Here is an 18927-nt window from a genome sequence, read left to right as displayed (position 1 = left end):
TTGAGATAGGGTCACATGTAGCCCTGATCTCCTCAAACTCCCTGTGCCGCTTAGAATGACTGAACTTCCAACTGATGACCATCGTGACCACCGGCATGTCCTTTTCTGCCTACATAGTGTTGAGACGTAAAGCTAGGGCCTCCTTCCAGCTCACCAGATGCCCCACCAACTGCACCCGTCCCAGCCCAGGCCTTCAGAAAGCGCATTCTGTCGAATTACTTCTGAGGTCTGGCCTCTTCGTCCACCTAAACAAGGCACATAAAAGCCTCCAGAACCTGTTTCTTCTTTTCCCATGGAAGCTTCTTAGTAGATCTGCCAGCCCAGTGTGATGTCTGCCACCGTCCCGGGGCTGTTGGCCGTGATGTGGGAGGTGGGACAGCTGTGGGAGCCATTGATGGATGTTGTAGAGGCTTCAGTGTTACTGGTGTTGAGTCACGACGGTGCAGGCTGTGGCAAACAGATTCTCTTGGACACCTCAGGGACTAGGCAGTGACTACCACCCAGAGACAGCAGGGCTCAAGGTTGGGAATGTCATGTCCACAAGGCCTGGGTCTCTGTGCTTCACCTCAGGTGGGATGGAAGCAGGCGGGCTGCCTCTGGGGACAGAGCAAATATGGTTAAGTGGTACGGGAAGTGCCTTTGCCTCCCTCAGCCATAAAATGAGGGTTTGTTTTTCTGACTTTCCAGAGTGCTTGTGGTTTGCTAGCTGCCACAGGCTGCCCCCACTCTCGAGATCTCTCTCCCTTCGTATGCCATTCTGTGCTGGCATTCTTACTGAGACCGTGGGAAACTGCTTGATAGCCACACGGTTGTCTTAGAAACACTGGGATGTCGGAGTTCTTCAGCTCTGGCAGCATCTGGTCCTGATGGAGCCTTGTTGGGGATTCTCTCCAGAAATGCTGTTGGCACTGCACTGCTGGTCTGCTCCTTGGATCACGTGACACAGGCATTATTGTTCTTAAGCTTCGTGGGATGGGACATGCAGCCCGGCTTGCTTAGCATGCACCCGGCTGGAATTGTGACTTTCAGCACTGCACAAAACCAGACATGGTGGTGGATACCTCTAACTTCAGCACTTGGAAGGCTGAGGCAGGAGGATTAGAAGTTCAAGGTCATCCTTGGCTATGTAGATAGCCTGGACTGCTTGAGACACCCCCTTTCACAAAAGAAGTGTCACTAAAATGTGTCTTTACTATGCACCTATATATATTTGTTTTTAAAGAAGCTTCGCTAAAATGTGTATTTACTATGTATGCACCTATATATGTTTGTTTTTGAGGGACTGGGTGATGAGCACTAGCTTTTCCCGTCAGGTCTCTGCCTAAAGATGGTACAGACTTCTGACCAGTATAAAGCTGGGCTGGGTTGCAAAAGTTTGTAATGCAACTCTTTGGGAAACTGAGGCAGGAGGATCGCAAGTTCAAGGCCGGCCTGGGTAACCTATTGTTGTACGCATCCTTCTATTGCTGTGAGGCGATACCATGACCAAGGCAGCTCCTATAAAGGAAAGTGTCTCCCTGGGGGCTGGCTTACCGTTTCGGGGGCTTTAGTGGGTTATCGCCCTGCTGCGAAGCTTAGTGGCAGCGACCAAGGCAGCTGGCAGGCATGGTGCTGGAGAAGTGGTTGAGAGCTACCACTGATCCTGATTCCTAAGCAAAGAGAGAGACCTGGCCACAGTGCCCTTCCCACAGTGACACTAAGAGGCCACATCTCCTAATCCTTGTAACCCTGTCAGGGAGTGCCGTTTCCTAGTGACCAAGCATTCAAATATGGGAGCCCTTGGGGGACATTTTTATTCAGACCTCCACGCAGTAAAACCTTGTCTCAAGTTGAAAAGTTTAAAAAGGGCCAGAATTACAGAGACTCTCCTGAAGGGACATAGTCATAGTGGTTCTTCTCCATCTGTCACTGATCGGACATGTCATCTTTCAGCCTCTTCCAGAGACATTTACAAATCAGAATTTGAAAGTCCTGATTCCCAAGATAATACATGGTGTCCTGTGGTTCAGCCTCTGCCATTCCTGTGAGGATCAGCCTCATATGAGTGTCGGGGAGATCTGAGGGGCTGCCCAGCATGGTGGCATACACAGTAATCCCAGGTCTTGAGAGGCTGAGGCAGGAAGATTGCAAATCTGAGGCCAGCCTGGGCTACACAAGGAGTCACCTTGACTCAAAACTACACAAAGTCCGGCATCCTGTCCAGTTAGTGGCCATGCCTGGAATAGAATTCCAACCTGAAGGCAGAATTGCCCTGCCACTTCTCCTGGGACACGAGATTGCTCACTCGCCACTGCTGCTGTGTCTGAGGGAAGCTTCACTTGTCGACCAATTTCCCTGAGGATCACTGTGTCCGCTCCACTGTTTATTTGAGCTCACTTAAGTGTGGCTGCCATCAACTCAATTATTTAAAGGGCTCACTTAGGTGAGCCCATCCTTCCTTCCTTTGCTTCTGAGCCTGGTCCTGAGAGCTTCCTTAGCAGTCAGCCATCTGAATACCCATAGGAGACCACAGGGAGGCAGTTGTTAGTTACCAGGTAACCTCTTCTCAGGGCAACAGAAGAGAGGCTCGCCTGCCTTCTGTGTTGCCAGGCTGTTTCTTTTACATTTTAGGTCTGTACATTCTCTGAGTGAGCAGGGCTAAGCACAAGGATGGGACAGGAATAGGGACCCGTCTGCATGGTGACTGGCAGGGATGGGGATGGGCATGTGCTACTGTGGGGCCTCTGAGCAGCAGCTGGGTACAACAGCCATTCACAGCCCTGGATCCATCCTGCCTCATATACTCTCCTAATACCGTGTACACTCTCCTGACATTGTTGAAGTGGGGTTTATCCCACCCTGTGAAGACAGGAGTGTGACCCTCCCTTTTCCACAAGACGGCCTCAGTCAGCAGCAGAGTCTATTGTCAATCTGGACACCATGTGGCCTCTTTTAGTTCCAACTGACCGGGGTAAAAGGAAAGAGGTCATCTGTCCCCATCTTTGCTCTTGGCCATTTTTAATCTCACACAGCCATATTTAAATTACATATTTAGGAACCAATTCATAAGGGTTGATGGGACCTGCTGTAGGATTCATTGTTTTTTTCTTTTTTTGAGTCATGTGTCTATAGGGGAGACAAGACCAGCCCGAATCAGAATGCTTTGTGTCAGACATTTCTTGGCTTGGTGGTGAGTTCCACCCACATTTCCCTGAAGTCATGGGGCTGGTGCAGACACGTGACGGCTAGTCTCATCACTTAAGGACACGTAAGAGTGCATCCCCCTGGCTTTAAGGGAGTCTAGGATGAACCAGGCAAGCCCTCCCCTGGGTCTGGTACCTGAGCACACCCCCAAAAGTGGGGGACAAAGTATACAGCTTAGCCAGTCCAGGGGGTGGTCTGGGAATAGGCAGCCTTTAAAAAAACAACGAAAACAAAACAAAACAAAAACCAAAGCCCAGCTTTACAGGATATTATAATTCAGGCCTTCTCTTGTCCAGCAGATCTGGATTTTTTTGTTTTTGTTTTTGTTGTTGTTTGGTTTGGTTTAGTTTTTGTTCTGTTTTTTTGAGATGGGGTTTCTCTTGAGCCCTGGCTGTCCTTCAGCTCACGCTGTAGACCAGGCTGGCCTCTAACTTACAGAGATCCAACTGCCTCTGCTTCTTTGAGTGCTGGAGCTAAAAGGTGTGCACCGGCTTGATCTTTTGTTTTGTCTTTGTATTGTTTTTTTTTTTTGTTTTTTGTTTTTGTTTTTTTTTTTACTGCAAATGTGTCTACATGAATGTGTGGCATGTGTGAGTAGATGCCTGGAGAGGCCACACTAGGGAGGTTGGATCCCCTGGAACTGGAGTTACAGACAATTGTGGGTCGCCTGATGTGGGTGCGTGGTTTGAGCTTGGGTCCTCTGGAAGAGCAGCCAGTGCTCTTACCAGCAAGCCCCTTACTCTGATGCTTTGACATTTCTTCCAATGGGAAAGTTCTTGTCCTCCTGTAGGCAAGCACGCCAGCCCACCTGTGTCATGGCAATCGCCTGGCACTCGTGGAGTAAGCCTGGCTTTCTTGTTTTACCTGTTTTCCTGACATCCTTTTAGCAGACTGGTTAAAGGAGTTTTTAGTACTCCTTGTCTCCTGTTCTTTTGCTCCCTCCCCTCCTCTCTGTCTTTTTCTTATTATCCTTTTGGATATATTCTACCCAGCATCCTCTGACCACCCATGGCCACTTCCGTGTACATATAGACAATTCTTCCTGCAGAGCCTGATGCCACCGCTACTCGTTACCTCCTTTACACTTTAGTGATATAGTGATGGGAGGGGCCTGAGGGGGAGGCACACTGTTAATCCCAGCACCTAAGAGGCAGGGGCAGTCAGATATGAGTTCTAGGCCCATCTGGTCTACAGAGTGAGTTCTAGAACAACCAGGGCTACACAGAGAAACCATGTCTCACAAGAGGTAAAAAAAAAAAAAGTGGTAAATTTCCTTAATGTCATCAGGGCTGGCTTGTAAGCTCAGTTGGTAAAGCACATACTTAGCACACATGAAGCCCCGGGTTCAATCCCCAGCACTATGTAAACCAGGCATGGTGGTACATGCCTGTAATCTCAGCACCTGGGGGTTGGAGGCAGGAGGATCAGAAGTTTAAGATCATTCTCTGCTGTATAGCAAGTTCAGGGCCAGCCTAGGCTACAAGAGACAAAGAAATCAAAACAAAGAGATGAGGAATCCACTGAGTTTCAAGTTCCAGTTATTGCAATCATTTAAAAAAGTGCCTTGTTTACACTAAACATGTTCCATGGGACTTCCCTGCCCCATACTCCATGGGCTTCCATCAAGGATCCTATTGCATCCATTTAGGTCCTTGGCCACGGTGACCCCAGTAACTCATGATGCCCTCTCTCTGGAAGCTTGTTCATATGGCTTCTGCAGCATATACTGTCCTACATGACTCTCAGCCGCCCTCCTGACCTCAGCCTCTGGGCTCCCAACATAATGAATTGCTTAGTGGTGGTCCTGCCTCTGGACCACACCTGCCGTTCCCCCAGCACACTGACTGTGCATGGGGTTACCTGGGAATGCTGAAAGTGAGGTGGTGTCTGGCCCACATGTGGACTCTGCTGTGTCAGTCTGGGAAGGGGCCTGGGCATGATTATAGTTTTCAAGTTCTGCGAGGACTCCTGTTGAGCCCCTGGTCAAGGGTGCTACCTCCTGGGCAGCACTCAGAGACCCTCTTGCTGACCTCAGTATCCAGTGTGGCTGCCATGCCTCTCAGCCCATTTCCCCAACACCTCCTGGACAACTCCCCTTTGATGTCTCCTGGCAGAGTGCCACCTGATCTATGAATGGGATTATTTAGTGGCTGGGCCCTGAAAACCTAGAATCACCATTCCTTCCACTCTCTCACTCATAGCCTCTCACCTACTGACGAACCCTTGGACACTGTTTTCACATCCTCAGCCTGACCCCCTCTCACTTCCTCCAATACCACGGCTGCCCTGGTGCCATTGCCCTGGCTCCCCTCTGCACCATCGGATTCTCCCAACCAAGCTTTCTTCCTCCACTTGGCATCCACAGTCCGGTTGTACCACACAAAAGCCTGGGACATGCATCTGATCATGCTGTCTCCTAGTGGTTAAACCTTTAGCGGGTTCCTGTTTTGGTTTGTTTTGTTATTTTAAAGATTTATTTATTTATTATATGTAAGTACACTGTAGCTGTCTTCAGACACTCCAGAAGAGAGCATCAGATCTCGTTACGGATGGTTGTGAGCCACCATGTGGTTGCTAGGATTTGAACTCGGGACTTTTGGAAGAGCAGTCGGTGCTCTTAACTGCTGAGCCATCTCGCCAGCCCCTAGCGGGTTCCTGTTAAACTGGAAATGAAGTATAGAGTTCTTACATGACCTGTACATCGTTTGGCCCTCGCCTCTCTTCATGGCCTCATCTTGCTCACATCCTTACTCCTGAGCTCAGCCGTGTCAGCCTCCTCACTGTTGGTCCTGCCTCAGGGCCTTTGCACCTGTTCTGAGATGCGAACACTCATCCCTGAGGAACCTCAGTGATCAGCCTTGGACGGATCGTCCCCAGCCCAGAACTAATAACAGGCCCGTGCCCTTCTTTGCTTTAAAGTAACACTTATCACCCCTGCTGCCGTATCAGATGTATAGTTGCATATAGTTTATCGCTAGCACTAGAGTGTTACAAACGCCAGGACTTCATAGATTTCTGTGGAGAATGGCATTGGAGGCTAGGGGGATCAGCCCTAGGCTCAGTCAAGTCTGGTCAAGTTTGGCATACACAAGGCCCTGGGTTTGAGCCCCAAGACTCCCAGACTGAGACACAGAGAGATTCTATACCTATACATACTAAGTAGTTAGTAATATTAATTGAACTATACAACTCCTGAAGACTTGAACCACCTGCTTTCTCCTGTGCTGAATTGACCTTAGGAGACACTGCTTCCAGCTCAGCTGTCACAGTGTGCTGCTAGCCACCTCTCTCGGGACCTTAGGCCATGGGCCAGCATCCTTTCTCTACACAGAGCCAGATAGAATCTACTTAACTCTGTCACTGTGACACCAAGGCAGCAGATACCACAAGCAGAATGGAGTGTTCTGCCAACTCTGAAATCTGCCTTCCCAGAGGACATCCTCTGAACAGTAGAGTGAGTCCTTCCCACAAGTGGGGTGCTCTTGGGTGAGTCTCAAAGGAGAGGTACAAGGAGGGAGGGTCATGGGTCCATGGTCCCCAACAGTTCTCTGATGATCATCTGAGAAACAGGTTCAAACCTACATGCTTTTTTTTTTTTTTTTTTTTGGTTTTTCGAGACAAGGTGTCTCTGTGTCGCCCTGGCAGTCTTGGATCTCACTCTGTAGACCAGGCTGGCATCGAACTCAGAAATCCGCCTGCCTCTGCCTCCCAAGTGCTGGAACTAAAGGCGTGCGCCACCACCGCCTGGCAGCTACAAGCTTTTAAATTTTTATTTTATTTTATTTTATTTTATTTTATTTTAATTTTAAGGTTTTTGTGTATACAGCATTCTGCCTGCATGTATGCCTACAGGCCAGAAGAGGGTATCAGATCTCATTACAGATGGTTGTGAGCCACCTTGTGGTTGTTGGGAATTGAACTCAGGACCTCTAGAAGAGCAGTCAGTGCTCTTCGCCTTTGAGGCATCTCTCCAGCCCTGATTTACTTATTTTTACTTTGTATGTGTGTTTTGCCTGCATGCATGTATGTGGACCACATGTGAGCCATGTGCTCTCAGAGGCCAGAAGAGGGCACTGGGTCCTCTGGAACTGGAGTTACAGTTACTAAGTGGGTGCTGGGAACTGAACCTTGGTCCTCTGCAAGAACTGCCCCTGTTCTTTACCACTGAGCCTCCTCTCCGGTCCTGTCGTGAACTTTTAAATCCTGCTTGGGAGGCACTGAGTTTTTCTTTCTTGGTCTTTCCTAAAACAGATTAGAAAAGAATTTAAACAGAGTCTAACTTTTTTTGCTCTGTGTTGTTTTTTGAGGTAAGGGCTGGCTATATAGCCCAGGCTAGCCTCCTTCCTCAGCCGCTAGAGTGCTGGGGTTTCAGACATGTGCCATCACATCTGGTAACCCTGACATTCATTCAGGGATTTTGAACCCAGGCATGATTTAAAAAAACCCAAAAAACAAAACAAAACAAAAAAACCTTGTTTTTTATATCTGGCTGTGCCAAATGCTAGCTGTGTGGCCCGAGTCAGGTGTGGCTGTGAGGATTGAATACACTCTGAGTAGCGAGTGGTAGCTAGCGTTGCTGTCACCAGCATCGCAGCCACTCAGCCTTGTAAAGTGTTTATGAGGCCCTTTGATTCTTGATTGGTTGTTTTTTTGGTTTTTCTGTTTTTCTTTTTCTTTCTTTCTTCCTTCCTTCCTTTCTTTCTTTCTTTTTTCTTTTTTTTTTTTTTTTTTTTTTTTTTTTTTTTTGTTTGTTTGTTTTTGAGACATGGTTTCTCTGTGTAGCTCTGGCTATCCTGGAACTCACTCTGTAGACCAGGCTGGCCTCAAACTCAGAAATCTGCCTGCCTCTGTCTCCCAAGTGCTAGGATTAAAGGTGTGCGCCACCACTGCCTGGTTGGTTTTTGTTTTTTTTCAGGACAGGGTCTTCCCTAGGGTAGCTCTGGCCGTCCTTGAACTTACTATGTAGACCACCCTGGCTTTGAATTTACAAGATCTTCCTGCCTCTACTTCCCAGAGTGCTGGGATTAAGGACTTGTGTCACCACACCCGGCTGACCCTTTGATGAATAAGGTGTTAACATCACCCGAAGCCTTGTGGAAACCACATGTGGAGCAGCTGGGTGACCTCCGCTGGTCTCCCAGTGAGTAGCAGGATCAGCATCCAACCCATGTCTGATCCCAGGACACACACACACACACTCACTCTTAGTACTCTGCAGGCTCCCTCATGCACATAGCAAGCGCTCGATTGTCACGGATCTGATCAAAGCTGGTATTAGTGCTATCGGCAGATATTGAATGCATCCAGAGAGTCATTTGGCATAAAAGATGCTAACCGCACTTCCAGACTGTGTCCGTTACATCCTGTCTGCCAGTCCCATTACTCTGGACTTCTCATCCACTGTTTGCTCTCCCAGTCCTGCAGCTATGGGAGGTGGCGGCCCGCTGCCTCTCCATGGCTCACCTCTGCCATTTGTTTACCTTATGGTGGTTTGCTGACCAGCTCCCAACATGAGCTCGAGCTGTCGTTGCAGGTCCTTGAGCAGAGTCGGGCAGATCTCTGGAGCCCACTGGTCAGCTAGCTTAGCCAACTGGTGAGCTCTCGGTTCAGAGATTCTGTCTTTAAAAAGAAGGCAGTTAGCCTGGCATAGTAGTGCAGGCCCAGCACTTGGGGATCAGGGATAAGTGGATCTCCTTGAGTTTGAGGCAAGTTTGGTCTACTTAGCAAGTTCCAGACCAGTCAGGGCTTCAAAACAAGGAAGATTTTTTTTTTAAGTCTAGAGAAGCAATTAAAGAAGAAAGTCGGTGTCAATCTCTGTCCTTCTCCCCAGGTTCACACATGAATATGCACATACATGTGCCATGTGCACACATACATGTACTATGCACACACGTGAATATGCACACAATACACCATGAATACACATGAATATAAACACACATGCGTGATGCACACACACAGATATGCACATGCATGTACCATGCACACACACATACACTATGCACACATACAGATATGCACACACACGAATATAACCACATATGCACCATGCATTCACATTCTGCAGTGGTTCCTTTTAACTGTCAGTGTAACACAGTCTGGAATGACCTGGAAAGAGTTTCAACGAGGGGTTTTTCTAGATGAAGGTTGGCCTGGGGCACATCTGGCGGGTTGTTCTGGTTATGTTAATTGATATGGGAAGTCCCAGCCCACCCTGGGCAGTACCATTTCCTAGCAGCGGGTCCTGGGCTGTGTAAGTGTGAAGGGTGGGCTAAGGACATGTTAGGACACATACTCATTTGGGTCTGCTTGTGACTCTGGATGTGATGCCCCAAGTTCCTGTTCTTTGGTTTCTCCCACCTTGACTGGCTGTGACCTGGAATTGTGAGCTAGAATAAACCCTTTCTTCCTAAGTTGATTTTTGTTGGGGTATTTATCACAATAACAGAAATGAAACTAGGACACATGCACACAAATTAATTTTTTTTTTTAAAAGGGAAGAGTAAGAAGCACTGCTACTGAGAGCAGAGTTCACCATTTTTGCACCTAAGGGTATATCAGCCAGAGGCTGCACCATTGGTGTGATTGAGAATACAGGTTTGCGCCGGGCAGTTTGTATGTGTATGTGTATGAGTATGGGGAAGTTACACATGTGCTGTGGCACATGTCTAGAGCTCAAAGAACAACTTAAAGAGAGTCTGTTCTCTCTCGAACCACTCCCCCCACCCCCTATTCCCTGAAGAAAAGAGAGTCAGTTCTCTCCATCTACTCTGAGGGTATAAAGGATCGAACACAGGTCGTCAGGCTTGGCAGCAAGCCCCTTTGATGCGGAGCCATGGTATGCTTTTTTTTTCCCTCCCAAAAAATGGTTTTGTGTTGTAGATTGTTCTCTGAGTCATGAAATCGCGTGTAGATTTGCAACCCTGTATTTTTGCAATATTTGCATATTTGCAAATTATAGATATGTTTAAGACATATCTAAAAACAGCTGTCAGATTTCCCAAGGGGTCCCAAGGAAGACCTGAGCAAATGGGACTGGGCCTGTGTTCCTGGGCAGGAAGGCTAGATACTGGGAGACACCATCTCTCCACGTGAATAGTCTCTGGGCTCAGCAGAATTCTATTATAAATCCGAGATGAGGCTGGAGAACTGGCTCAGCAGGTAAAAGCCCTGGCTGCTCTTCCAGAGGACCAGGGTTCCATTCCACAGGGCAGCTCACAACTGTCCGTATAGCTGACCTACATGCAGGCAAAATACTCATACACATAAAATAATTTTTTAAAAACCCCAGAATGGAATGGTGATGAACTTTGATGATGATGAATGGCTTGGGGTGAGCAAAGGGGCTGAGCGCACAAAGGTGCTTGTCACCAAACCTGACGACCTGAGTTCAATTCCCTGATTGGATCCATAAGGTAAAGGAAGAGAACCAGCTGCCACAAGTTGTCATCTGACCTCCATACATGCAAACATGCCCCTATAAGTAAAATGTAAATGGGGGCTGGAGTAACAGTTTTGTAAAAGGATAGCTGGGTGGAGCTAAGTGCTCTTCTGCCCGTGTCCAAGGGCCGAGGAAGATGGGAATAATTAAATAGGGACTGGTATGGAAATAGACAGCAGACCAACAACACAGAATAATCTAGAAAAGGCATGTGGATCAGATGGAAAGAGGCTGGGCCATTAATAAATATGAAAAAAAAAATGGGTCACCCATCCATAACTAGTACAGATGAAAGGCCTGGAAGGGTGGGGTAGTCATCGACAGAGTCTCTCAAGTGACTGTGTCCTGCCTAGCATGGACTCAGTTGATAGCACCTCTCAATAATGAGAGAGGGGCTGGAAGGGTGGCTGAGCTCAGTGGCCATGACACCCCAAGCTAAAATCCCAGCACCCACTCCATGAGCTGGGCACAGCCGCACACCACTGTAACCACTGCTGTAAGGACCGGAGGCAGGAGGATGGCTGCCAGCCCAGCCTAAAAACATGAGTGAGGGTTCAGGGAGGGAATGGAAAAGGGCAGAGAGGGGTAGAGGGGAACACGAAACCTCTGTCCCTGGCCTCTGCAGGAGTACAGGCACACGCGTACATTTACCACACGTACATGACACATCCACACTCAAAGTAAAACCCCAAATATAACAGACGCAATAGAGCAGGGGCAGGGACAGAACCTTTAAAAACGATTGACAAAGTTGACAGCGTGAAGAGGAAGGTTTCTTCAATATAGAAATAAAGACACTGGAGACAATAGCACACATCAAAGGGCTGGTGTGGGCGTGCACACCACCCATCCCAGCACTGTGGGGCAGAGGCAGGCGGGGCTCTGGGAGTTTGAAACCACCAAAGTCTGCCTTGTTCCAGGCCAGTCAGAGCTAAACCTCAAGACCCTGTCAGTAGTAGTAGTAGTAATAACAAGTAACAAAGCCAAGCAGACCGGGTGAGGCACTGCACATCCCCAATCCCAGCCCTTGGGAGGCTGAAGCAGGAGGATCACGAATTTGAAGCTGGCCTGAGTGATACCATGTCTGGGGGTGGAGAGGGAGAGAAGGAGACCAGAGACCAGAACTTGGCACTGTTGTGACAATATGATGCAAGAATGCCTTCAGAGGCTGGCAAGATGGTTCAATTCCCAGCACCAACATGGTAGCCCACGGCCGTCTGTAACTTCAGTTCCAGGGGATCCAGCACCCTCTTCTGGCCACTTATAGATAAAACAGTCATGTACATTAAATAAATAAATAATTTAAAAAGTTTTAAAGTAGCCAGTCGGGACTCATTTAAAACGAAAGGAGATAAAAGCCGCCTTCAGCCGCTGTCAATGTGCTGCATCATAAATTAGTCCATCCTCCCTCTGCCCTTCTGCCTGCATGAGAGATGGGCAGACCCTTAGGGTCTGAATGAATCCTGTCCCCAGTCAGCCTGGCTGCTGGGCTTGTTCCAGGTCATAGAGAAGAGGCTACTTTTGTTGTGGGAGTTCAATGGTTGGCCTCCCTCCAAGAGCATGTGCTCTCTGGTATGGCCAATCCGTCGCGGCTGCTGCTTCCAGAAAACACTTGAGAATGGAGTGGTCCCAGGAGCCTAAACCCACCCCCAGTGTGTGGGGATCTCTGCTCTTTTCTTGCATTTTCCATCTGAGCCACAAGGAAGGTGACAGGAGAGGGCTCTGCTCTGGCTACATAGAACTCAGGCTCCAGGCTGTCTTGCGCATTAGGCTAAGCTCCCCGCCTGCATCAGCCTGGTGGGCTGGGGTTGCTTCAGAGGATCTCCTCTGTGATCTCAATGTTTGCTTCTTCCCCTTCTTTCTCTCTTTCTCCCCGGCTCTCCCCCCCCCCCCCCCCCCCCCCCGCCCTCTCTCTGTCCCCCTCTTCAGCCCTGGGAACAGAGTCCTTCTTGGCATGGAGCTTGACACAAATCTGGCACACACCTAGATGTGGCCATGTTCCTCGGGAACATCTAATGTCCATGTCAGCCTCTGGCAGGAAAGCCATCAAAGCAGGTGACCCAACCTTTCAAACCTTGGTGTGTACAGAGGGCAGCTCCAAGCAGGGCCTACACATGAAATAAATGATATTTTTTTAAAGTGACTGGGAATCTTTTTAAAATGCTTTCAGGCATTACCAACAGGTCGTGTGTATCTGTGTCTATGTCTGATAACAGACACCACTGTGTATGGTGCCCAAGCTGCAACTGCAGCTATGCCCCTGCCCCTCGAGCTGGCTCTCCCTCACAAGGCTCTCTATGCAAAGCCCGCACCCGCCCCCCCCCACCCGCCCCCAGAGCCTTTGCCCTCAGGAACCTCCTGGGCAAGATCAGTGCTCAGCAGGGCAGTTCAGGCAGGCTCTGCGGGCCATCGCAGTACACCATATGCCTGGAGCACGCCTCCTCAGCACCGTTTTCTCCCTTTCAGCTGCAGAGCTACTTTGCAGCTTGTGAGGATGAGACCCCCGCCATCCGGAACCACGACAAGGTCCTGCAGCGCCTGTGTGAGCACCTAGACCATGCCCTGCTGTACGGGTGAGTTAGAGCCGCTCCTCGCTCCTCGTGCTGGGGAGCCCGGCACAGGGAGGCTTGTCTCACTCAGGCAGGCTGCAGTAAAGCACCTGGCTGCCTGAGACAGCCCGACTCAGGCCCAGCACTGCCGTTCTATCCTCACAGATTGCAAGACCTTTCTTCTGGCTACTGGGTGCTCGTGGTCCATTTCACCCGAAGAGAGGCCATCAGGCAAATCGAGGTGTTACAGCACGTGGCCACCAACCTGGGGCGAAGTGAGTAGAACCACTCCCCTGTGGGGAGCTTGGGGCTCAGGTCCTGCCAGGGTCAGCCCCAGGCAGCTGTAGCATCCAGTGGCAGTGGGGGCTGACACTCCAGCACTTTCCGCAAAGCCTCATTTTTTTTTTCCCTGCATGTAACAGTTTGTGGGCAGGTCACTGATGATATGAAGGGGAACTTGGTACACAAGGAAACCTTTGGAGTCCCAGATTCAGAAACCATGTTAGCCTGCAGGGTCAGGGCTCAGAAAGTCACTGTCCACCACCTCTGCCACCACCACACTGTCCGTGCCTTCTGTGTCCTAACTCTCCCGGCCAACCACCACAAGCTAAGGCCTGAAGGCTGTTGGGTTCCCTAGTTCCTCCCTGACCTTTATCTCACAAATGAAGAGCAGCTGCCCAGCAGCTGAGTCACTCCAGGCTTCTCTGCAGGCCGAGCCTGGCTCTACCTGGCTCTCAATGAGAATTCCTTGGAGAGCTACCTGCGTCTGTTCCAGGAGAACCTGGGTCTGCTACAGAAGTACTATGTCAGGTAAGTGACTGCCTGGACCCCGGCTCCCTGTCACACAGGGACAGGGGCCTCGCTCGGTGTCACCCACTGAGGGCTGTGACAGTGGAGCATGTGGTGTCTTGCTGGCAGTCTGAGGCCCCCTCCAGAGTCCTAGCTGGGCTCTGAAGAGTCTGGTGTCTGCCCTGGCCTCAGAATGACCAAACACCTAACGCTTGCCTACCCATTTGCTGGGGACACTTCAGTGACAGAGTTTTTATAGCAGCCACCAAGAGCCTGGTAAAGCCTTATGCACCAGGCCCATTTCTGGAGGCCTCTGGCAAGCTTCGCAGCTATTAAGAGAACAGGAGAGAAGTGGGGCGTGGCTGAGTAAGCTGGGCACTATCCAGGGTGGGCCGTCATGTGTCCAACCTCAGCACCATGGGCTTTCTAGTGAGGGTGAGCCGGGCTGCTGACCAGACTCAGAAGTCTCTGGGTTGTTTTTTCTGTCTGGCAGGAATGCCCTGGTCTGCAGCCACGATCACCTGACTCTCTTCCTGACCTTGGTGTCTGGGTTGGAGTTTATTCGCTTCGACCTGGATCTGGTGAGATACCTTGGCTCTTGGTACTGGAGGGAGGCAGGGGAGGGAGCACAGAGAGCCCTCTTTTCTTGTCTGGAGGCTGCTGGGTGTGGCTAAGCCTGGCTAGGCCTGTTTGTTCAGATAAAGGATGCCTTTAGGTCAGAAGGATTAGATGGAAGGGGGACTTGCTCTTGGCTCACTCGTGGCCAGGATTCTTGCTTCAGTATCCTCTTGCCCTTCTACCCACCTGGGGACACAGCACATTGCCTGATGTGTCTTAGCTCAGAAGGACTTCACCTTTGTGTCTAAGGTGAGGACAAGTGTCCTTGGCTTTGTGTGTCTCCATGGAGCAGCCTGAAATACATGGAAACAAAGCAGCGGCAGCAAGAGAACCAGGGGCCATTGGCTCAGCGAGTGAAGATGCTTGTAAAATCAACCTGTCCCCCTGGGCTTACTCCCCAGAACCCACATAAAAGTGGCAGAAGGGCACCAACTCCACAAAGTTGCCCTCTGACCTCCCCACAAATCCTGTAGCATATGCAGCCCCCCTCCCAGCCCCAGCCACCACCACGCGTATATTACCATCCACACAAAATAAAAGCAAATAATGTTTTTTGTTGAGACATGATCTCACTAAGCTGCCCAGGCTAGCCGAGAACTTATATAGATACCTGTCTCTACCTCCCATGAGCTGGGATTAAAGGTGCGTACCACTATGCCTAGCTTTCAGTTTTTTGAAAACTTATCGATTGTTTACTTCTGGAAGTTTCTATTTAGTATTTCTAGACTACAGTAACAAATTGTAGCAAGCAAAACTGCAAACCTGAGGAGGTGACTGTCTGTCTGAGCACAATGCCCACCCCAAAGAAGCCAGCGCATCTCATGGACCTGGGTTCTGAGATTAGCATAGCTGCTCCATTCCAGCCATGGGATCCTGGGGGGATTCTGCCATGGTAGAGACCAGAGAAAGTGAGATTCTTTACTTTTTTTTTTTTTTTTTTGGTTTTTCGAGACAGGGTTATATCCATGGCTTTAGGAAAGTTTCCTTATTCCTTGGGGGCAGTTGTTCTCTAATAACTCCTGAAGCACATTGATCTCCCTAAGAAAGGAGCATGAGCTGTCTGTGTGTAAGGGTGTGTGTGTGTGTGTGTGTGTGTGTGTGTGTGTGTGTGTGCTTGTCTGTGTATATCATGTGTATTTATGTGTGGGAGGGTGTCTCTGTGTTATATGTTCTGTGTATGTGTGTGTTGTATCTGTATGTCTGTGTGTGTGGTGTGTAGGTGTGTATCATGTTTCTTTGTGTGTGTCTGTGTATGTTGTGTGTGTGTGTGTGTGTGTGTGGTGTTTGCCTATCACGTGTATTTGTGTATGTGTGTCAGGTGTGTGTGTATCATGTGTATTTGTGTGTGTGTATATATATCTGTGTGTGTCTATGGTATGCACATATCTGTGTGTGTGTGTATGTCTGTGTGTATGGTGTATCTCTGTGTGGTGTGTACATGTTGGTGTGTGCGTATGTCAGATGTGTGTGTGTATGTCGTGTGTGTGTGTGTGTGTGTGTGTGTGTGTGTGTGTGTGTGTGACTGACCCCCATTTTCCATCCAGGTTCCCCTGACTGCTTATGGAGCCTTCTTTGCTGCCTGTCCCCCAGGTTCCTATCCCATATCCCTGTCTTCCTCTACTCTCTCCTCAGGATGCCCCGTACTTAGACCTGGCCCCGTACATGCCGGATTACTATAAGCCTCAGTACCTGCTGGACTTTGAAGACCGTCTTCCTAGCTCAGTCCACGGTTCAGACAGCCTGTCCCTAAACTCCTTCAACTCTGTCACCTCCACCAACCTGGAATGGGACGACAGTGCGATTGCCCCATCTAGCGAGGGTAAGCGGCTCCGGGCGAAAGGACCCAGGCCTGTGTCCTGAGGCATACTGTGGAGCCTCCTGAGCCTGACTGAGCATATCTCCCTCCCAGAGGTACACTGCTAGCTCCTGCAATGCAGATCTTACTAACAGAGCTGGCCATGTCCAAGATCTTCATTTCCTTGGTTTCTGTGGTAGCTTTAAAAAAAAAAAAAAAAAAGCAGAAATCAGGATTTATGAACCATACTAACTTTTCCAGAAGTTTCTAACCTCATGCCCAGGACAATGAGAGATTTGCAGCAACGTGCCCTGGAAACTCTTGCATGAGTCCCGGCTGAGCATCAGCTGCCTGGGGAGGGTCGTCCTGCAGCAGGTTCTACAGAGAGACTGAGCAAGCTCAGACAGGTGGTTTGAGGGGGGCAGAACCAGCACAGTTTCTTGGGTAGTCCCTGCTAGAGCCCCTCCATGGGTCAGAGACTGTCCTGAGACTGAGGAGCTATGGGCAGATCTCTTTATCTCAGATCAGTTGCTAGAAAACTCAGACCTTAGGCCTTGGCCCCCACTGCAGTGAGATCAAGGATGCCCTCATTCACTCAGCCTCACTTCTGAGGGTTGGGGGGTCAGATGCTCACTCAGTTCCTCTGGACTTGCTCCCCTAAGACCCGATCTTCTGGATTCTTTGTTCTGCTGTGCCATGGGCCATATGCCCGACTTTGAGACTTGCTATTAGTAAGATCTGCATTGCAGGAGCTAGCAGTATACCTCAATGAGTACAATGCTGGTCTAGTATGTATGAAACTCTAGGTTCAAATCCCCAGCACTGCATAAACCCAAGCTTGGGGCCAGTGAGATGGCCTAGTGACTAAAAAGCATACCAGGCAAGCCTGACCACATGATGTTGGTCCTGGAACCCACCATGTAAGGAGAGAACTGACTTTCGAACCTTGTCCTTTGGTTTATACACACACTGCTACATACATCCTGTGCTTACACACACACACACACACACACACACACACACACACACACACACACACACACACACACACGCGCGCGCGCGCGCGCGCGCGCGCGCGCGGCATAATAGGAAGGATATCTGTCATCCCAGCAAGTGGGGGGGTAGAATCAGGAGGATCAGCCTAAGCTTCTAAGTCTTTCTCTACTATATAGCAAGTTCAAGATCAGCCTAGGCTACATGGAAACATGTTTGAAAAAAATTAGTAATAGCGGGACAATGGTGGCACATGCCTTTAATCCCAGCACTTGGGAGGCAGAGGCAGGTGGATTTCTGAGTTCGAGATTATCCTGGTCTACAGAGTGAGTTCCAGGACAGCCAGGGCTACACAGAGAAACCCTGTCTCAAAAAAAAACCAAAAAACAAAAAAATCAGTAATAAAAAGACTTGCACTGCTTATTTGCTCATGGTACAAGGGAAGAGGCCATTCAGACTCTTAGGCGGGGCCTCATGAGCTACCCTAGAGGAGGACTTAGAGGTACGACCTTGAAGAAGCAACCAGGCCATCCATGAATGGAGGACTCCCGCTAAGCCCAGCCCAGCAACTTCTATTGTCTAACTCAAGGCAAAGGACAGGCCCTCATTTCCCCAAGAGCCACGGAGGGAAGAAAGGCAAAGAGTAGAAACTCAGGCTCTTTTCTGCCAGAAGGAAGGCTCTGAGTTGGGAAGGAGTGGCCTTAGGGCAGCCGAGGTCATAGTTGCATGTGAGGGAACAAGTACTGAGTTCTTCTCTGTCTCTCTTCTCCCATGTCTCCCACCCTCCGCCCCGATGTCCCTCCACTGCCTGTTTCTAACCCTGAGTTTTATCCCTCGTTTTTATAGATTATGATTTTGGAGATGTGTTTCCAGCAGTGCCGTCTGTACCCAGCACAGACTGGGAAGGTGGGACAGAGTCCTCTGTGACCCTCTTTTCCTGTTTGCAACGTTGCCACGCCAAGCTTGCTGCATGTTTCAGAATCAGCTCCTTATTACTTATAACAATGTCCGTGGTCATAACGCCACAGCTGGTGTTGGAGTAGGTGGAATTCTGCAGTAGGGAACTTGGCCCTTAGCCCAGGAGCTCTTCTCTCAGGGAGCGTTTCTGCCTTCAGGGGCCTTGGGAGCCACTAGTAAGTGTGGCACACGCTCCAGGCCACCTTCTCGATTCCAGTCGCAGTCATTATAAAACAGTGCGTGTCAGTGGCCTGGCTCAGTGGAGTGGAAATCTGTCCTGGAAAAGTGATGCTTTGAGATACAGGGATTGTGAGCAATCTACCCCGAGAGTATCCAGGAGGGAAGAAGGAGGCTTGATCCTTTCAGACTATCCTAATGGACTGAGAAAACTGCCCAGGCATAGCTAAAACACCCGATAGGAGAGCCAGCAAGATAGCCTGGCAAGCAAAGGTACTCGGCATCAAACATGGCCACATGCATTCTATCCCTGGAAACCACATGGTAGGAGGAGAGAACTGACTTCCCCAAGTCAGTTCTGACCTCTGCACACACATGCACAGCATCCTCTGACCTCTGCACACACATGCACAGCATCCTCTGAC

At 49.5% G+C, this 18927-nt stretch overlaps 1 protein-coding gene across 3 annotated transcripts in view; it reads left to right on the top strand.

Moving 5' to 3' along the window:
* The window catches only part of Plekhm2 (pleckstrin homology and RUN domain containing M2), a 41843-nt gene that overhangs the window by 9445 nt on the left and 13471 nt on the right, over positions 1 to 18927 (top strand). For 2 of the 3 annotated variants that reach the window (XR_004121166.1, XM_031379346.1), the window contains exons 2-7: positions 13091 to 13197; positions 13339 to 13448; positions 13884 to 13983; positions 14456 to 14543; positions 16213 to 16399; positions 18215 to 18274. Coding sequence is in view for 2 of the 3 variants with exons in the window: in XM_031379346.1 (XP_031235206.1) it covers positions 13091 to 13197; positions 13339 to 13448; positions 13884 to 13983; positions 14456 to 14543; positions 16213 to 16399; positions 18215 to 18274 (652 nt within the window). In the remaining variant the exon portion in view is untranslated. The remainder of the gene's footprint in view (positions 1 to 13090; positions 13198 to 13338; positions 13449 to 13883; positions 13984 to 14455; positions 14544 to 16212; positions 16400 to 18214; positions 18275 to 18927) is intronic. The other variant, XM_031379347.1, reaches the window with a different exon arrangement.

Source organism: Mastomys coucha, unplaced genomic scaffold (genome assembly GCF_008632895.1).
Source record: "Mastomys coucha isolate ucsf_1 unplaced genomic scaffold, UCSF_Mcou_1 pScaffold18, whole genome shotgun sequence".
In the NCBI taxonomy this organism is placed as follows: Eukaryota; Metazoa; Chordata; class Mammalia; order Rodentia; family Muridae; genus Mastomys; species Mastomys coucha.
Note: the sequence above shows the minus strand (reverse complement) of the source record. Positions and strands in the feature narration are given on the sequence as shown.